The sequence below is a fragment of the Chrysemys picta genome, chromosome 1 (assembly GCF_011386835.1).
Source record: "Chrysemys picta bellii isolate R12L10 chromosome 1, ASM1138683v2, whole genome shotgun sequence".
NCBI lineage: Eukaryota > Metazoa > Chordata > Testudines > Emydidae > Chrysemys > Chrysemys picta.
In genome coordinates this window covers 31,198,823-31,219,366 of record NC_088791.1, presented here as the reverse complement: position 1 = coordinate 31,219,366, position 20,544 = coordinate 31,198,823, and the positions used below count along the sequence as shown (strand labels likewise).

The following is a 20,544-nucleotide window of genomic DNA, read 5'->3' as shown; positions in this document are numbered from 1 at the left end:
TGAAATGTGATACCCAGAACTAGACAATACTCCAGTTGATGCCTAACCAGCACAGAGTAGAGCGGAAGAATGACTTCTCGTGTCTTGCTCACAACACACCTGTTAATGTTAGAGAAAGCTTTCCTGGTTCCTGATGTACAAAGGTCCCTTGAATCAGCTATCTGAGCAAGAGAAATTATAGGAAGAGCAGAATGCATCTCTAAGTCTGAGAAACAAGGGAATCTTGTTCAACTGGGAGTTGGGGGAGGGCTCCAAGAATGCGTAGTGATCTATTCATATTGCTTTAGATTCTTTTAGCAAGAAGTAAATGTGGCATAAGTAAAGGAGACTTTTCACCTGTTGTACAGTGCCACTAGAGCAGTGATTTTCTACATGTGGCTCATGGACCCTGAGGGTCTACATACTATGTCTAAAATTTCCAAAGGGGTCTGCACCTTTATTTGAAAAATTTTAGAGGTCCGCAAATGAAAAGGTTGAAAACCACTGATCTGCAGGCGTAAAGGACAAGGGACAATAGCTCTAGAAGGCAGCTCTGACTTTGGCATTTCCTTTGGGCCTCAAAATCTGGCCACTATTACTTAAAATACTAAACTGCGAAGGAGTCATCGCTCCCAGTCTACCTGGTAAAGACTTAATAAACTCAGATATTCAAGATGTTCATTTGTCCTTTGACAAGGCTCAGAAAGATATATGTTCTTTTCTGTTCATATGTACTGACATATAGGTTCTTTGGAAAGATCATCTCTTCCCATCTTGGTAGTTCACATTCACCTGTATTATCAAGTTCCTCATCATTACCAGGTTAATCTTACTCTTGATCTTGTCTAGCGTTCGGAGCATAGCTGCTAGTTAATGTGCATTTTTAAGAGTACCTATTGATGTAGCTTCAACTTGAGATACCTTAGTGGGGGAACATATTTTGCAAACAAATTCATGTCCAACAGAATTGTTCTTATTGGTTTCTGGACACTGATCAGTTGAGAACCTGAATGATCACTTTTCAGATTTGCAACTTTGGCATCCAGGTTACATAGGGAAAAGGTGGACATGGAAAGGAGAAACTTCTGCAGAATCATCATATGGAATAAGAGCCACTCAGTAACTCAATGCATATACCATCTTTCCCTGTAGCTTCATGGGGAAAAAAAATAAAAATAAAAAACAACCTTAGCATTAATCAAGCAAGAATTAAGACCTACTGAATGGCTGTCATGATCCCCATGAGATGGAAGCTTTTCTTCTGGTAGTTTAAAGTTGCATCCAGGTGTAGTCACCAGTATGGGTCACAAATAATTTTTTCCCCTATGTATTCTGGGTTGTTGGTGGATTTTGTTTGCCCCCTCTACCCCACACACTTTTTTTTTTTTTGGAAGTCTCTTTTCTCTGAAGCATCAGAGATGGCCATAGCTGGAGATGGGATACTGGAGGAGGTGGGCCAGTGGTTTGAGGTGGAACCAAGAGTTCTCTCTCTCTCTCTCTCAGGTGCTTGGCTGGTAATTTCTTGCTCAGATGAACAGGGTCTGACTTCCTTACATGGGGTAGGGAATGAATTTTCCCCAAGTCAGACCTTGAGTTCCCCTCCCCCACTATCCTATGCAGCATGGGGTGCAGGTCACATGCTATGATCATCTGGGCTTATCTCACCTGATCAATGCCCCTGCCATTGCAATGGCCTTGGGTATTGATGCACCTCAGTCACTCCTGTTTTTTGCCTGTGGCAAACAATAGTTAAGTCTCCAGAGTGCAGTAACACTTAAGTCTAATTCTGGTTGTTGGGTTTAGTGTGTGGCTGGCTGGGTGATGCTACTGGCCTGTGATATAGAGGAGGGCAAACTAGTCTTACACTCCGTCTCTAAGATACTAGAACTTCTGAGTTGGAATTTAGTGATTTCCCCCACACACACAGTCTCAGGGTGATCTGGCCCTTTAAAGGGATTGAGGCTCAGCACTCCCTATGACAGGTATAGCCTGCCTCCCCAGGTCAAGGGAATGAACGTAGAGATTATGTGACAAGGAGGAAGCAGGTGGCTAAACCAGGCCTACTGAGAGATAAAAGGGCAGCCTGTGCTGATTCTTGGGGAAATTCCATTAAAGACCAAGCTGAACATACAGAAAGACCATGGGATGAAAAACAAAGTAGTTTATGTTACCGGGCAGACCTGTCAATTGTTTAGGTACCAAGGGAAGGAACCCATAGTAGAGGGTGAATGTAGGTTCCTATGCTGCCAGCATCAAGGGACTGATTGGAGCCCAGAAAAAAATAGAAGCTGATCCCTGGAGAAGGGATATAGATTGTTGTATGCAGAGGACAGTCATGGAGAGGAAGGGCTATGCCCAACAAGAGTATGGGACGGAACCTTTGGGTTCTGCGTTTCGGTTTGGACTCCAATAGACTCCAGAAGGACTCATGACTTGGATGGAGGGCTAACCTAATCATGCTAGAAACTGGTGGGAAACTATCTGACAGGAAGGCAAACTAAGGTAGAAGCAGAGCTTGAAGCTAGACCAAGTGTGAAGATTTAGTACTTGTGTGTAGGTATCTATATCAGCTACAAACTGCATTTTGTTTTGTTAGCATTCTTTTGACTGTAAGACCATGCTGTGCCTTCCTCGTTGTCTTTTTACCTCCTTCTTGGATGATAATTCCAAGGGGTATCGATACAATGCGAACAGTACTAATCAATGAAGTGTCATTACCATTGAATGACTTTGCTCTGGCAATAAAATCGGTATGCTAAAGAGTGTGGCCAAAGTTGCAAGAAACCAAATTTTTTCCAGTCTGGACTCCAGATGGACATAAATCAAGCAACAGATCACCTGATGGGGCCTTAAGAAATGGACAAGGAGGATCACATGAAAGGAGGCTAGAAGTTTTAAAAAGGACAAGGTCTTGAGCAGCAGCTTCCCCAACCAGAATAAGAAGACAAGACCAGCCAGGAGGAAAGAAGGGAGCAGAGTCCTGTGAACCTGAAAAAACAGTGACCAAATTCCAAACAATGATCAAGAGTATTGAAGAACTTTAGCCAGGGGTCTTACACAAATGTAGTCAATATAATAAAACTGCTTACATCTCTTGTAATTTGTCTATGAGTAAAGTTTATTCAGTTTAGAAATCCCTTTGCAAAGTCTGTGTATTACTTGCTTCAACTATCCCATGTTGCTGAAGGATTAAGCTATAAACTGGATTACCCATGGGACTGAAGCTCTAGGGAGGATCTGTTTGACTGGGCAGACTTGGGAGGATTCAACACCAGTCCTGGAGTCCAGGGCAGCTGGAACACAGGGTCCTATTTCCTAGAAGTAGTACCAGAAAAAGTCTATGTATGAGTCTATGGCTGGAGTCTGCCAAGATCCAGAAGAGCTCAGAAGCACATGGATCCACCACTGAGTCAGTCCAAATACCTGCCTTGTGTGAGCATCCACAAGGAGGAGCTCAGCCAGGACTGTAACACCAGGTAATTCCTATTATACCCACAGGACTGAAGCTTATCATTGCCCGAGTATTGAGAGCTCTTTTCTCCCTCGAGGAGACCTCAGGAAATGATAGAAATGCACTCCTTTTGGAATTAGGGATGCAATCAAAACTACTAAGATTTTCATAAATATTTGAGGCGTTGCCAGTCCAGATAGGAAAAGCCTTCTATCAGTAATGCTCCATTCCATAAGCAACGTGGAGGAATCCCCTGTGCCTATGTCTGGAAGGAATTTGCAGAAACACCACCCTGAGATCTATCACTACTGGGCCTATCAGAGTGTGCGCTAGTGATCACAGACCTTTCTGTCCCTTTCTCCTCCAAGACCAATGCCTTCTACCCCATCCCTTCCAATCTGTCCTCATCCCAGTCCTATCTCTTCCCCACCCTGACTCCTCATCCCAGTCTCCACTCATCTAATCTCGCTATCCTCTCCCCTCCCCCCGAGCTCTCCCCTCTCTGTCCAGCCAGTCCCAGTTTCTCCACACACACACACTGACACCTTGATCTAATATGCTCATCTCTCCCAAATCCAGTTCTTGCCCCTTCTACATTTGAGTCAGGCAATCTCCTTCTCCACCCTGCCTGGGCCCAGTAGGGGGAGCATTGAGAGCACAGGGAAATGTCCCTGCTGTCAGTTCTAGTGCCTGTTGTCACTCCTGTAGCAGCAACGGCAGAGAAAGTCCTGCTTATCCCAGTAGCTCTAATAAATCTCCGAGAAATCTCGGAGAAACCTCAGTTTGCACTTGCTCAGAGGTTTACAACCTACCAAATTTGGGAGAATACTCAGGAGGACAGCAAAAGGTACCCCACATTTATCTTTTATCAGGTATAAAGTACTTGGAGGCACCAAATTGCTGCAGAAAAGACAGATAATCTTACCTATTCTGATATTCATAGCCTAAGTAATAAGAAATTAGATATAAAAGCAAGAGGAGCAGGCAGAAACAAAATATTTTCTGAAGTTACACTCTATAATAAAAATATACAGAAAACTACTAGAACTCGCAATACATGTCCCTATCATACATCTCAGAATGGAAAAACAAATAAGTCTCTTGTTATCTCAAACATACCTATTTCCTGAATTCCCTATCCAATAAAGGCCTAAAGCACTTGCCCCTAAACAAGGACCAATAAAGAAAGGACTACTATTTGAATTAGCTTGTCTAACACAGCTGCTACTCTGAAACTTGTCTGAGATGGTTCACCCTTTCCTTGCTAGATAAGCAACCACTAGAAATATCTTAGATTCCACTAGTTCCACTCCTGCATGACATCACCACTCTGGAGGCATGTTCTTGTCCCCGCCTGTTTATGCAGAAAATGGTCTCTATTTAGTGTATTTTTAAAGGACTTTATATTTTTACTACTCTGCAAGCACCCAGCTAAACTGATAAAATGAGCTAACTGCCTGTTTGAATCAGAACCATATTTTGGGATACCAGATCTCTGAACTGCCATCATCCCCAGAGCACGTGTGTGCAGTTAATCAAGAAGAGACTAAAATGTCTAAAAGGTGAGCAGCTCCTGTGTGTGGAGGCAAGATGAATCCATGGTTACTCCAGAAAGGATCACAGAAGTCCATTCACAAATGCAGGCTTTACTTGCACGGACACCAAGCCAGTGAGGCTTGGAGATACTCCATTACTGTATGCAATGCAAGGCTGTGTATGACTTCTGAACACTATGACCCCAGAGTCTACTGAGCTGGTATAATGTGGAAACGTGCCATGAGTGTAACAGATACCGGTATGGCGATTAGGCCCACCATCCACAACATCAGCAGATCATCTGCTGGAGCCAGCAGATTATCTGCTTGATTCATAAAAGCTAATCCCAACCTAAAGTAGGAAGGCTTGGAATTGAAACTCACTATTGATGTTATTCCCCCTGTATAATCCAGTGGACTAGAACACTCCTAGGCACAACTCAACTAAAAAAACCACACACACACACCTCTTACCTCCTATTGTGCAGGTCTGTAGATCTTAAGGAAGAAATCTATTGAGTTTCTGTATCCTACCTACTTTTTGTCTACCTGTAGAAACAATTGTGGGGAAACAGAACAGGGGGGCCTTTTTTTTTTAATAGCCAGAGCTGTGAATCTGAAGGCCCCGAAATGAACCCTAACAGAGGACTGTTATGCTGACTGCCTTTACAAAAAGTAGTACAGGCCAGGGCCTGAACAAGACTGAACTGCACAGTTCTCTGCCAAATTCGGTCAAGGGTCATGACCAGAGGAGGGAGGGGGGAGGAAGTAACAGTGGTAAAGGCCTCGGCAACCTAATAACCGCAAGTTTATGAAATATAATAACCGCTTGTATGAAGAAATCGCTTTTGCAAATGCCAACTTCTCCTGTGATTCCAGCTATCTTCTTTTAGTGTCCCCTGATAAACCCCCCTTAACCCTTCACCGAAAACCCCCAGAAAATAACATGTGCCTTGCCGAAAAATGTACTCAAACTGGTGCCAAGTACCACCCCTGGGGAAAACTACCAAACGCCCCTCTACCCAAATAAACGCCCAGCTCTTGGGAAATAATGAGGAGGGTACCGGGTGGAGGGGGGGGGCGCTGACCCCAACCCCAATTTCTTAACTCATGACGTATTGTTTGTACTTTGCTTGCGGTTTAATGAAATAAAAACCCGCCTGCGAGCGGTCCTCGGGGTGTCAGTCTTCGGACTGCACCGGTATGTAGGTCAATAAACTGGCCTCAGGCTTGAGTCTTTGAACTAAAATCACTGCATGGGTGTCTTTGACCACAACACAATGTTTTGCAGAGTGGAAATTAGATATGCTGCCTGTGCCGGAGATGCATCTGTGACGGGTTGGATCACAGAAACCCCCTTGGGAGCTGCCACCCGATGTGCAAAGACTACCCCTGCTTCTGTTTTCCCTGCCAGCTCAGGACTCCAGCACCCTGTCTTGCTGAGCCAGACACAGATCCAGGGTCCGAATCACTTGTCCCAAAGCTGCAAGTTACCTGTAAACAGCTCACAGTAGTGTGCTTGTCTTTAGCACTCAGATGCCCAACTCCCAATGGGGTCTAAACCCAGATAAATCCGTTTTACCCTGCATAAAGCTTATGCAGGGCAAACTCATAAATTGTTCGCCCTCTATAACACTGATAGAGAGATATGCACAGCTGTTTGCTCCCCCAGGTATTAATACATACTCTGAGTGAATTACTAAATAAAAAGTGATTTTATTAAATACAGACAGTAGGATTTAAGTGGTTCAAAGTAGTAACAGACAGAACAAAGTAAGTCACCAAGCAAAATAAAATAAAATGCGCGAATCTATGCCTAATCAAACTGAATACAGATAATTTCCTCACCAGTTCCAGAGTGCTCCCTTTTACAGGCTAATCTCCTTTTAGCCTGGGTCCAGCAATCACTCACACCCCCTGCAGTTACTGTCCTTTGTTTCAGTCTCCTTCAAGTATCCTGGGGGGGGGGGGAGGTGGAGAGGCTCCTTCTTTAGCCAGCTGAAGACAAAATGGAGGGGTCTCCCACGGATTTAAATAGACTTTCTCTTGTGGGTGGAGACCCCCCCCCTCCTCCCTCCTATGCAAAGTCCAACTCCAAGATGGAGTTCTGGGGTCACCTGGGCAAGTCACATGTCCCTGCATGACTCAGTCTTTACAGGCTGAAGCCATTGTCCACATGGTATCTTGCATGTCTCCAGGAAGACATCTCATGTGGATTGGAGCATTCCAAGATGCATTGTTCCCCAAGTGTTTCCTGATCAGGTACTTAACCTGGTGAATTCCTTCCTAAAGAAGCTGACCAAATGCCTCACAGAGCTTACTTAGAAATCAAGCAAGCATACAGCCAGTTATATCATACATACATTTATAAACGCCCCCCCATAAAGCCTTATGGGGTACGCTGTCACAGCATCCCTATAGGCATGCAAGTGACTACAATGTGCAGTGCATAGAGTCAGTCTCCTTCATGCAAGAGTGATATTCTCAAGATTGTTTGCAGTGTTGTTGCAGCTGGTGTTGGTCCCAGGATATTAAAAGGGACAAGGTGCATGAGTTAATATCTTTTACTAACTTCTTTCCTCTCAACAGAAGAAAAGCTGTGTGTAGCTCAAAACTTTGTGTCTCTCACCAAGAGAAGTTGGTCCAATAAAAGGATATTACCTCGCTCAGCTTGTCTCTCTATTCCCAAGGTTGCATTTTACAATTTTTCTTTTGCCATATAAAAATAGAGATCTCAAATCCACGATTGGTCAGAACTCACATCTCCGTCAGGAAGTAACTGGAACAAAAGCCTCTCTCTCGCTTTTGTTCAGTGGCACAAACTCAATGGCATAGTAGCGTGATTTCCTGATGCAACTTAAAATTCTTTATCAACTGGGGAATTTGATAGAATTTCTCTGAAGCAAGTTTTTCAGTGCCCCTGTGTCCAAGGTGATTAGGAGCCATCAGAGATAAAAATCTTACTCTCTCATCAACTGGAAGGTCTCCAAAAAAGTAGATCTTGATAGGTTCCAGACCAAGCACCAACCTTTTACAAACGTGGAAATTTTTATTGCCTATGAAAATAAAGCCTAGACCCCTTTCACTTCCGCAGAGAAGGAGGCAGCATACACAGTAAAATCTGTGTTATCCGGCACTTTACCAACCATGAAGCTGTAGAACTGGCATTTCTGATATCTCCATTAAAAGTCCGGCTGGCACGGGGCCGGCAGGCTCCCTACCTGGCTGAGCATGGCTCCCCGCAAGCAGCGGCATGTTCCTGCTGCTCCTAGGCAGAGGCATGGCCACAGGAGCGCCCTGCGCTGCCCCTACCCAACCCCGAGCACTGGCTACACAGCTCCCATTAGCCAGGCACCGCGGCTTGTGGGCAGAGGCAGCAGGCAGAGCCACCTGGCCATGCCTCCGCCTAGGAGCAGCAGGGACATGTTGCCACTTGCAGGAAGCCACCTGAGCAAGTGCCGTCCGGATCCAGCATCCCACAACTCTGTGCTCCAAGCCGCCTCCCGCACCCAAACTCCCTCCCAGAACCCACGCCCTGCACCCCCCTCCTTCGCCCTAACCCCCAGCCCTGAGCCGCCTCCTCCTGCGCCCAAATTCCCTCCCTCAGTAAGTATAATAGTTAACAGGAATTTCTGACTAACCGGCACCCTCCATTCCCCCAATACATCAGATAACAAAGCTTTTCCTGTACTAAGAATCCAGTCACTGCTGCAAAAGGTTGCCTCCATTAATAAGCAACTTCTTGTGCTGAACTGCTACATAACTGCCTGAACCCTACAAACACGTGTGTCTACAGACATCAGTACTGGACACAGTTACCTTTACTGTTGTATCCCCAACATCAAAGCATGACACTACCGGATATCTGGCTGATGCCACACACACTTTTTTTTTTTTTAAGTTTATCTTTGCAGAGACAACTGACAGTGAGAGACCTTTTTTCTGCAGCTCAAATTGGTAGTTGCATATGGAGAGGTATCTTCCAAATTCAACAAGAAGAATCAGCTCCCTAGTCAACAAGATGAAGCTCTCCTAGGAGTTGATGCCTTGATGGGATAACAGAAACTAACACTTAACTAACAATAGGGTAACCATACACAGAGATAAAGTAAAGTAGCTAGGGAGTAATGGAGCACTTGCGAGCAAGAAACCACTGTTCCAACAACCTGGCGGTAAGAAGGAACTAAAGGGGGGGGGGGGGTCGGGCCAGCAGGGTCATACATAGAGCACCATATCGGCACCACTCCAGGGGGCTCCACAGCCAGCCCGAAGGGGAGCTGCTAGGGAAAAATTTCCAACATCTGTGCACGTGGCGTGCGCACACACAACTGGAATTGATATGAGCAAGCACTCGAAGAAGAACTATTGAACTATCGAAGATAAGAGAGGCGCTGCTGTCGTTCCGACTCAAGCCAAAGGCAGAAGAGAAGGAACTGGGGGACGGTTGGCTGTGCACACTAGGTAACTGCTCAGAGCAGTGTAAGATGGCTGACGCATGGGCACGGCCAACCGGGCACTGCTACTACAAATCTCTGATTACAAACACAGGGTGCCAAAGTGGAGCTGAACACCTAAAGTGGAGCACCCACAGGGACACGCCTTGAAGAAGAAGAATTAGTACCATTATACAAGGCACTGGTGAGACCTCATTTGGAATACTGTGTGCAATTCTGGTCTCCCACATTTAAGAAAGATGAATTCAAACTGGAACAGGTGCAGAGAAGAGCTACTCGGATGATCCGAGGAACGGAAAAAAGACGGTTACTCACCGTTGTAACTGTTGTTCTTCGAGATGTGTTGCTCATATCCATTCCATTAGGTGTGTGCGCGCCGCGTGCACGATCGTCGGAAGATTTTTACCCTAGCAACACCGGCGGGTCGGCTGTGGAGCCCCCTAGAGTGGCGCCTTCATGGCGCTGAATATATACCCCAGCCGACCCGGCGCCCCCTCAGTTCCTTCTTGCCGGCTACTCCGACAGTGGGGACGGGGGGCGGGTTTGGAATGGATATGAGCAACACATCTCGAAGAACAACAGTTACAACGGTGAGTAACCGTCTTTTCTTCTTCGAGTGCTTGCTCATATCCATTCCATTAGGTGACTCCCAAGCCCAACTTAGGTGGTGGGGTCGGAGTGAGACATTGCTGTGTGCAAAATCGCTGATCCGAAAGCAGCATCGTCCCTGGACTGCTGCACTAGTGCATAGTGCGCTGTAAATGTGTGGACTGATGACCAAACCGCAGCTCTACAAATGTCCTGGATCGGAACTTGCGCCAGGAAAGCCGTCGAGGAAGCTTGGGCCCTCGTGGAGTGAGCGGTGAGGTGCGGTGCTGAGACACCTGCCAGGTCATAGCAAGTCCGGATGCAAGACGTAATCCAGGAGGATAGGCGTTGTGAGGAGACCGGTGAACCTTTCATTCGGTCGGCCACTGCAACGAAGAGTTGCGTCGTCTACCGAAGACGCGAGTTCCCCTGGGTGAAAGACCGATATAGCGGCCAGGTGAACTCTAATTGAAGATATCGCCAACCCCTGCTGTTTTAGGGAGAGGAGATATTCCAAAATGAGAGGAATAGGTGCCTGCAACGGGGACGAGGCTCGTTGTTCGCACCAACAGGAGAACCGCTTCCACTTGGCCAAATATGTGGTCCGTGTTGAGGGCTTCCTGCTGCTCAGCAGAATCTGTTGGACAGAGTGCGAGCACTGCTGCTCTGCCTGGGTGAACCATGGAGCAGTCACGCCGTGAGGTGGAGTGATTGCAGGTCGGGGTGACGCAGGCGACCGTGGTCCTGAGAGATGAGATCCGGGCACAATGGAAGCGGGATCGGTGTCCGAACCGAGAGTTCCAACAGCGTGGCGTACCAATGTTGTCTCGGCCACGCTGGGGCGATCAGAATCACCTGTGCCTGGTCTCTGCGCAATTTGAGCAGTACCTTGTGGACCAGAGGAAACGGAGGGAAGGAATAAAACAGGTGGTCCTTCCAGGGAAGGAGAAACGCATCCGAGAGGGAGCCGGGAGCTCGACCTTGCAGGGAGCAGAACACGTGGCACTTCCTGTTGTCTCGAGATGCAAACAGGTCTATCTGGGGAAACCCCCACTTCTGGAAAACGGAATGTATGATGTCCGGACGGATAGACCACTCGTGTGTTTGAAAGGACCTGCTGAGTCGGTCCGCTAAAGTGTTCTGGACTCCAGGGAGGAACGATGCCGTGAGAAGGATTGAGTGGGCGATGCAGAAGTCCCACAGGCGAATGGCCTCTTGGCATAGAATTGACGAACGTGCTCCTCCCTGCTTGTTGATGTAAAACATGGCCGTGGTGTTGTCGATGAGAACTAACACACAACGACCACGTAGGAGATTGAGAAATGCCTGGCACGCCAGGCGCACCGCCATCAGTTCCCGAACATTGATGTGCAGGGCTAGCTGGGGTGCAGTCCACAGGCCCTGTGTATGGTGCTCGTTGAGATGGGCGCCCCAACCCAGAGATGAAGCGTCTGTGACCAGGTGCAGAGAGGGTTGTGGGGCGTGAAACGGCATCCCTTCGCAAACCACATTGTGATCTAGCCACCATGTGAGGGAGGTCAGGACCGAGTTCGGGACTGTGACCACCATATTCAGGCTGTCCCGATGTGGGCGGTATATTGATGACACCCAGGTCTGGAGTGGGCGAAGCCGAAGTCTGGCATGCCTGGTTACGTACGTGCAGGAAGCCATGTGACCCAGCAGGGTAAGGCACGACCTCACCGTGGTAGTTGGGAAGGCCTTGAGTCCTTGAATGAGGCTCGTGATGGTGCAAAAGCGATTGTCTGGCAGGATGGCTTGTGCGCGTCTGGAGTCTAGAACCGCGCCGATGAATTCTATTCTCTGGGTAGGTTCTAGAGTGGATTTGTCCTTGTTGAGTAGGATACCCAACTTGTTGAATGTGTGCACTATTATGTGAACGTGATCTCGAACTTGTTCTTTGGTGCGACCGCGTACCAGCCAGTCGTCTAGGTACGGGAACACCTGTATCCCTTGCCGACGAAGGTACGCTGCCACGACAGCCATACATTTCGTGAACACCCGTGGGGCCGAGGATAGGCCGAAGGGAAGGACTGCAAATTGGTAGTGCACCCTGTTTACCACGAACCGCAGGAAGCGTCTGTGAGGCGGGTAAATAGCAATGTGAAAGTATGCGTCTTTCATGTCGAGGGCGGCGAACCAGTCTCCAGGATCGAGGGAAGGGATAATGGCCCCCAGAGAGACCATGCGGAACTTCAACTTTACTACGAATTTGTTGAGTCCGCGCAAGTCCAAGATGGGTCGCAGACCTCCTTTGGACTTGGGAATGAGGAAGTAACGGGAATAAAATCCCCTGCCCCTTAACTCCACTGGAACCTCCTCTATGGCCCCCATAGCGAGGAGCGTAGAAACTTCCTGTATAAGAAGTTGCTCGTGAGAAGGGTCCCTGAAGAGGGACGGGGAAGGGGGGTGGGAGGGGGGGATTGAAGAAAACTGGATAGCGTATCCCCTCTCCACCGTGCGAAGGACCCAACGGTCCGAAGTTATAAAGGCACCAAACACGGTGGAAGTGGGAGAGGCGATCCCGAAAGGAGGGGGCTGGATCCTGGGGGATGACTGGGGCGCCGTCCTCGACCGCACCTTCAAAAGTTCTGCCTAGGGCCTGAAGGTGGTCTAGGTGGCCCCTGGTTCTGACCAGGTTGAGGGCCGGTCCACCTTCTTCTACCACCTCGACCTCGCCTCCGGGCCGAGTCCTGTCTCTGACGAGGCGGGGGGGGGTAGAAGCGCTGAGGCTGCGGTCTAAATGGCCTGCGCTGGGGGCCCACAACATGCATCCCCAAGGAACGCATGATCGTCCTGGAGTCCTTGAGGCTCTGCAGGCGAGAGTCCGTCTTTTCAGAAAACAACCCTTGACCTTCGAAGGGTAGATCCTGCAGAGTTTGCTGCAGTTCCTGAGGCAGACCCGAAACCTGGAGCCAGGAGATCCTCCGCATAGTGATACCTGAGGCCAGGGTTCTCGCAGCAGAGTCCGCTATGTCTAAGGAGGCCTGTAAGGAGGTCCGAGCCACCTTCTTACCCTCCTCTACCAGGGCTCCAAACTCCTCCCTGGACTCTTGGGGAACCAACTCCTTGAACTTCCCCATAGAGTTCCAGGAGTTAAAACTATAGCGGCTCAAGAGCGCCTGTTGATTAGCCGCTCTAAGTTGCAGCCCCCCGGCTGAGTAAACTTTACGGCCGAATAAATCGAGGCGCTTAGCCTCCTTTGATTTGGGCGCTGCGGCCTGCTGGCCGTGGCGCTCCCTTGCGTTCACTGATGCCACCACCAGAGAACACGGCTGGGGGTGGGTATACAAGTACCCGTAGTCTTTAGATGGGACAAAGTATTTCCTTTCCACCCCTCTCGCTGTGGGCGGGATAGAGGCAGGAGTCTGCCATATCGTAGAAGCATTGGCCTGAATCGTGCGGATCAGGGGTAACGCCACCCTCGATGGGGCATCCGCTCCGAGGATATTCACGATCGGGTCGTGCACCTCCACTATCTCCTCCGCCTGCAGGTCCATGTTACGGGCCATCCTGCGCAGAAGATCCTGGTGAGCCCGAAGATCTATTGGGGGTGGGCCTGTGCACGATGTGCCCGCCACCGCCTCATCCGGAGAAGAAGAGGAAGATGCCTCCGGTGGAACAGGATCCAAGGGCTGGTCCTGTTCTCCCTGTTCCTGAGCTGGAACGTCACCTGCGCCTGGGTCCGGGGCGTCCGGTGGTGTGGACACAGAAGCCTCCATGCCCCCTGGCGGAGGCCGAGAAATGGTGGACTCCGGGGCCCTTCTGACGGAGTGACCGGAGCGAGAGGTCGAAGCAATTGGAGCCCCTTGCGCCTGATGGTACGCCCACGGGGTCCAACGACCAGTGAGATGGGCCATGAAAATGGTCCCCTGTGTCCTGCCAGTGACCTAAGTCCTGTTCCTCGGCTTGCCCCTGAGGGGGGTATGCCGATCTCGAGAGGTCCTCCGAGGAGCGGGACACCGACCTCGACGGCCACGGCGGTGCCGAGAGCGTCGAGACGATTCCTGTGGGCTGCGGTGCCGCACGGTGCCGGTCCGGAGATGATCTATCTCTACGCGGAGCCGGCGATCGGTGCCGGGACCGCGACCGGTGCCGATGACCTCGTCGGTGCCGGGAGTCGGATCTGGACCTCGACGAGGACCTGGAGTATGCCCGGTGCCGGGAGCGGCCTCTCGACGTCGAGCGTCGACCGTAGCGGTGCCGAGAACTACGTCTCGACGTTGATCGGTGCCGACGATCATAGTGGTGCCGAGACGTAGAGCGGTGCCGCGAAGAAGATCTTGGCCGCGAGTACGACCGGTGCCGAGACGATATCCGGTGCCGGGACTGCGAGCGGCGTGGGGACCTGCTTCGGGACCTGGATCGGTGCCGAGGTTCCAGCCCTTGCGATGGAGGGCGCATCAAGGCAGGTTTCCCCCTCGACTGGACCGGGCGAGTCAACGGTGCCGTCGGTGCCGGTGGTTGGGGCGGTGCCGGCTCCGTGAGAGCTATTAAGTCTCTCGCCGCTGCGAAGGTCTCCGGAGTCGACGGGAGGCACTGTATCACCGCCGGTCTCGGTGGAGACGCTATCTGCACCGGACTCAACGGCCTCGGTGCCGGAGTCGACGGTGCTGGAGGCACCTGTTTTCGGTGCTCCACCGGTGGACGCGGCTCTACTCCCGGCACTGGAGGAGCCGGCGTCTTCGGCACCGAGGTCCCCGTCTTATGGGCTTTTTTATGCCCCGGGGATAATGACCGGCGCCGAGGCACTTGCTGTACTTGCGGTGCCGACGAGGTTCGGTGCCGGGGAGGCTTGTCCGACGCCACTCGCGTGGTCGTCATAGCCGGTGCCGCCGGGGCACTGCGCACCGAGGCGCTAGGTGCCGGGGCCTGACTTGTAGATGGAGCGTCCGGGCTAAGTGCCGCCTCCATCAGGAGTTGCCGGAGCCGAAAGTCCCGCTCCTTCTTGGTCCTTGGTCTGAAGGCCTTACAGATCTTGCACTTATCTGTTTGATGGGACTCTCCCAGGCACTTCAGACAGGAGTCGTGTGGGTCGCTCGTGGGCATAGGCTTAGCGCAGGAGGCGCACTGCTTGAAGCCGGGAGCGTTGGGCATGAGCCCGGCCCCGCGGTCGGGGGAGAAAGGGGGGGAGACGACCCCCCTAATCCCCTGAACAACAATAACAACTAAACAACTTTAAACTATTTAACTATTTAACTATAAACACTAGAACTACAACTATAACTATAACTGCGAATGACTAACTAAGCTAGGGAAAGTGGAGAACAGCTAAGCAGCGCTCCACAGTTCCAACGACCGTCAGGGGCGGTAAGAAGGAACTGAGGGGGCGCCGGGTCGGCTGGGGTATATATTCAGCGCCATGAAGGCGCCACTCTAGGGGGCTCCACAGCCGACCCGCCGGTGTTGCTAGGGTAAAAATCTTCCGACGATCGTGCACGCGGCGCGCACACACCTAATGGAATGGATATGAGCAAGCACTCGAAGAAGAACCTAGTTTATAAGAGAAGACAAACAGCTTGACCTGTTTAGCCTAACCAAAAGAAGGCTGAGGGGAGATACGATTGCTCTTTATAAATATATCAGAGAGATAAATACCAGGGAGGAAGAGGAGTTATTTAAGTTAAGCATCAATGCGGACACAAGAACAAATGGATACAAACTGGCCATCAACAAATTTAGGCTCAAAATTAGGTGAAGGTTTCTACCCATTACAGGAGTGAATTTCTGGAACAGCCTTCCCAGGGAGCAGGGGAGTAGGCAAAAAACCTAACTGGGTTCAAGACTGAACTTGATAAGTTTATGGAGCAGATGGTATGATGGGACTGCCTACAAAGGAAGGTGGCCCATCAACGACTGCTTTTAGCAAATATCCCCAAATTGTCAGAGATGGGATACCGGATGAGGAGGACTCTGAGTTACTACACAGAATTCTTTCCCAGGTGTCTGCCTGGTGAATATTGCCCACATGCTCAGGGTCTAAGTGATCGCCATATTTAAGGACGGGAAGGAATTTTTCCCTGGGTCAGGTTGGCAGAGACACTGCAACATGGGGCATGGGTCACTTGCAGAGTTAAACTAGTGTAAATGGTGAATTCTATGTAACTTGAAGTCTTTAAACCATGATTTGAGGACTTCAGTAACTCAGCCAGAGGTTAGGGGTCTATTATAGGAGTGGGTGGGTGAGGTTCTATGGTCTGCAATGTGCAGGTCAGACTAGATCAGCGTTTCTCAAATGTGGCTACCATGGCCGCATGTGGCCACCAGGGGCTTTTCTTGCAGCCACAGCCTCCTGGGCAGTGACGGGGGGGGGGGGGGGGAAGGAGAAGAGGGGTCTTGACCACAAAAGTTGGAGGAGCAAACAGCTGGTGTGAGTTCCCCACCTTCCCAGGGGTGGTGGGGCTCAGGCTTCCGGCTTCAGCCCTGGTGTGGCAGGTGGCAGGCTCTGGCCACATGTCGGCAGGCTCTGGCCACGGGCTCTGACCGTGGGGCTTTGGGCTCTGGGCTTTAGCTCCACTCCCAGGCCACTGGGCTTCAGGCTCTGGCCGCTGAGCTTCAGGCTCACACACACACCCCTCTGGCTCCTGCTGTGGCCTCAGTCCATCACCCCATCATCCTTGGCCCCCACTGCCTCCCATCTCCCCATCCAAGGCTTATATTTGCCCCCCTCCACCCCCAGCTTGCCAGGGCTGAGTAAGTCTGCAGTGAAAAGTGATATTTGCATGTTTGTTCATATCACTTTTCACTGCCTCCCAGCTAGCTTACAAATCTCTGCTGTGAAAAGTGATATTAAACATACAAATATCACTTTTCACAGAACCAGACTTCCTAGCTAGCAAGTCTTTAAAAAAAAAAAAACAACCCACACAACAAACAAACAAAAAAAAGCAAAAGAAACAACAACAAGAAGACAAGAACATGCAAAGCACCTTGTTTCAGAGTAGCAGCCGTGTTAGTCTGTATCCGCAAAAAGAAGAACAGGAGGACTTGTGGCACCTTAGAGACTAACAAATTTATTAGAGCATAAGCTTTCGTGGACTACAGCCCACTTCTTCGGATGCATAAGAAGTGGGCTGTAGTCCACGAAAGCTTATGCTCTAATAAATTTGTTAGTCTCTAAAGCACCTTGTGTTTCTATTCTGTTTAGGTCCAGTAAAGAATAGAGACAACTGTATGTTATTATTATTGAGTCTGAAAAAACATCCCAACATAAAATAAATTACTAAGACTGGACATGTATATGCACATATGTATTTGTTTTTCCTAAAGTGAATTAAATATTTTAGGAAAAATTGTCAAAGCGGCCACCAGCAAGAGTTGGTGGCCTCAGTGTACGGCCACCAAAAAATCTGTTGTGAGAACCCCAGGATTAGATGATCACGATGGTCTCTTCTGACTTTACAGTCTATGAGTAGAAAGTGTCCATGCTGGACCAAAGCCAAGAATTTCATGCCAAGGACAATCCTGCCAAGATCACGTTCAGGGACATGGTTCTCTGCACAGCTGCATTCTTACATTAGTCTAGGAGTGGTCTATTGTCTTTCACATCTGCTCTTTGAGGGTTTACAACCAAGATGCCACATTGCCCAGTGACCCAAGGCATATTGATTTATCAACACAAATGTAAATGGCATTTATTTCTCATCTTTTGACTCTAGATTTAAGATTAATGCTATTCATTAGGAGCATTAGCAGAAAAAGGAGATTTTAAAAAGGTTTCTATATAGTTTGCATAGCAGCCTGGAAAAAAGAGGTGAAAAGAATACGTTTAAAAAAAAAAAAATTTAAGTTCTGCATTTATTACTTCTCAGCAAATAAACAAACAAAAACAAACAAACAACCTTAAATCTTCTTCAAAGGGACTAGATAGCTCAAGAAACTGGTAATGGGATATAGAACCTTTACATTCTATGTCACTCATCGAAAACGTGGTTCACATCAGTAGTAACAAAGTTATTAGCTAATGACTATTCAGTAGCCTATGTGAAATGAGTTCAGTAGTCTCAGTTCACTTCCTAACATACAACTGTCTACATGACAAAAACCATATTCACAATTACACTATGTTAAGTCTCTGCTGAGGGGACAAGAACTGAATTGACTTAGAGGCTGAAATACCCTTGAGGTTTACTTGACTTCTTTACGCTGCAGTTTATCCAGTGCAACAAATAAACATAATAAAATATTTTTTACTTACTTGGATCAGATTTTGAAAATGTGTCTCTGTCCAAAAGGTTTCTGTTAAAGAAAGACAGATAAATGATACTGCTACTAAAATAGAGAAAGAACATCTTAAAGAAAACAATGATAATTTATTTCTGATTGAAAGCTTCTACAATGCATACATGATTAAAATAGTTTATTTAAGGAACATAAGGGGACACAGTTGGCTCTCCTCCATCTCTTATGCATATTAGAATTACTCAGAGCTAGTATTCTGCCAATCTCAAACTTCACACTTTTCAGTTTGTCACACAATTCTGATGCATGTAAACTGTGGGTTGTAGACTCAACTACCACACAGGGGAAAAGAGGCAGAACATTCAATCATTAAACATATATTTTTAAATTTAATGTCCCACAGGAACTGAAATAACTTTAAGCTGTCATGGTACTTTGCGAGTTTATTATTTCAGCTTTCAGCTAAAAATAAACCCCCCAAAATTTAGAACAAATCTTTCAAGTTGGGTAGACCTCTACCTAAACCAAACTTCTAGGCTCAACCTAATTTTTCAAGGTTAAAACAGTCTTTTGGCACTGGATCCCTCTAGTAAAGTGTTCTCTGTCCAAGCTCTCATTTCATTACACTTGGTATCTTACCTACAAATGTGGTAATTGTGTAACTATACAGTTCACTATTGTTAACGAACTATCATTAATGCAAACTAGGAAACTTTTAGTTTGTACCCGCAGCGTCCATATGGGGAGTTACAGAGCAGCACTTTGGTGCACACTGATTTTCACATCCCCTAGTCCCAACTGTTGGGCAGTGTAGAAATACCAGTTCCTCTTTACCCATGCTACGTCAATCAATCAATCTTAATACTGCTCTACTGTTTCTTCTTTCAGGTTAAATAATTACATAGTTCTCCTAGTGTTGTATTTTGGCTGAAGTAACCAGTAAAAATTAAAATGGATTTTTTATTTTTGAGTAACAATGCTCCTCTTTCCTGTCTCTTATCCTAAACTCCCTCCAGTATTAGGCTTTGTAATGACATTCGGTCATTCTTAATTTATTCCATTAGGATTAAAATGAACACTATCCACATATGTATATTCAGATTGTAATTTCAGACATAATTACCATGCTGGATCAGATGAGTGGACCATCAAAATTTAATACCCCATATTTGACAATATCCAAAACCAGCTGCTTCAGAAAAAGTTACAAGAAACTCTGTAATAACAATTATGGAGAAATCTGCCCCCCCAGGGAAAGTTTCCTCCTAACTAACAGTTTATACATGTCAAGACAAACTATAGGAAAATGGCGTTAAGGTTGGGAGTACGTATCAGTAAATAAAGTAAAATACATTACAGGTGTTTCAATTATCCCAAAAATCAAGTGTTATAAATCCCCCAAATTCACAATCAAATATAAAATAAATCCAAACACGTTGGGGTATGGAAATGCTTAATCAGGATACCAAACAACCTTAGCTCTCCACTGTAGCGTTGTTGTGCAATAGCTTTAGGATTATGGCATTTTAGGTTTGTGGGCAGAGTTAAGGTCATCCGTTTCTATGCCATTCATTATTTTCACCATGTCTCCTCTTTTCATCTCAATTTTCTCAACTCATCTCTGAGCCGCTTCTATTTCTTGAGTAACCAGAACTGAACACAGTATTCTAGGGGAGGCTACATAACTGTTTTAATAAATTGAAATCATATTTCCATAGCATTCTCTATTCCATTAAGTACATAGTCTAACATTTACTTGACTACTGTTGCACAGTGAGCAAAGGTCTTTATCAAACTGTCCATAAAGATGCAAGGCTTTTTTGTGAATTAACAGACTTTGTTTAGAACCAGTAAGGTATAAGTATTCATAAAGTCTAATGCCAGAAAGGACTGCTGTGATCATCGAGTCTGACCTTCTGCATAACACAGGCCACAGAACTTCCCAAAACCAATTCCTATTTGAACTAGGCAGAGCATATCTTGATTTTAAAATTGCCAGTGATGAAAAATACTGTCCTCCTCTTTACCTCCCACCCCAAATTTTGGGTCATCTGCAAAAATTTATTTAGTTATGATTTTGTTTTCTTCCAAGTCATTGATAAAATAAATTAAAGAGCACAGGGCCAAGAACTAATCGATGCGAGACCCCAACTAGACATACACTCACTCAACGACAATTCCCCTTTTACAATTAAATTTTGAAACCTGTCAGTTATGCAGTTTTTAATCAATTTAACGTGTGCCATGTTCATGTTATATCGTTCTAATTTTTTTAATCAAAATATCATGCAGGATCAAGTCATATAGCCTACAGAATTCTAAATCTACTAATCTTTAT

At 47.5% G+C, this 20,544-nt stretch overlaps 1 protein-coding gene and 1 long non-coding RNA gene across 18 annotated transcripts in view; both read right to left on the bottom strand.

Annotated features, from left to right (window-relative positions):
- Positions 1-20,544, bottom strand: part of CPNE8 (copine 8) — a 276,759-nt gene that overhangs the window by 232,754 nt on the left and 23,461 nt on the right. For 15 of the 17 annotated variants that reach the window (XR_010589760.1, XR_010589758.1, XR_006174072.2 and 12 more), the window contains exon 2: positions 18,223-18,263. The exons of the other annotated variants lie outside the window; for them this stretch is intronic. Coding sequence is in view for 11 of the 15 variants with exons in the window: in XM_005286837.5 (XP_005286894.1) it covers positions 18,223-18,263 (41 nt within the window). In the remaining 4 variants the exon portion in view is untranslated. The remainder of the gene's footprint in view (positions 1-18,222; positions 18,264-20,544) is intronic. 17 annotated transcript variants of the gene reach the window in all.
- On the bottom strand, positions 16,691-17,533 carry LOC135973063 (uncharacterized). Its single transcript, XR_010589765.1, has 2 exons — positions 17,151-17,533; positions 16,691-16,954 (listed from the first exon to the last, which is right to left on the bottom strand). It is a non-coding gene; the product is annotated as an uncharacterized LOC135973063 (long non-coding RNA).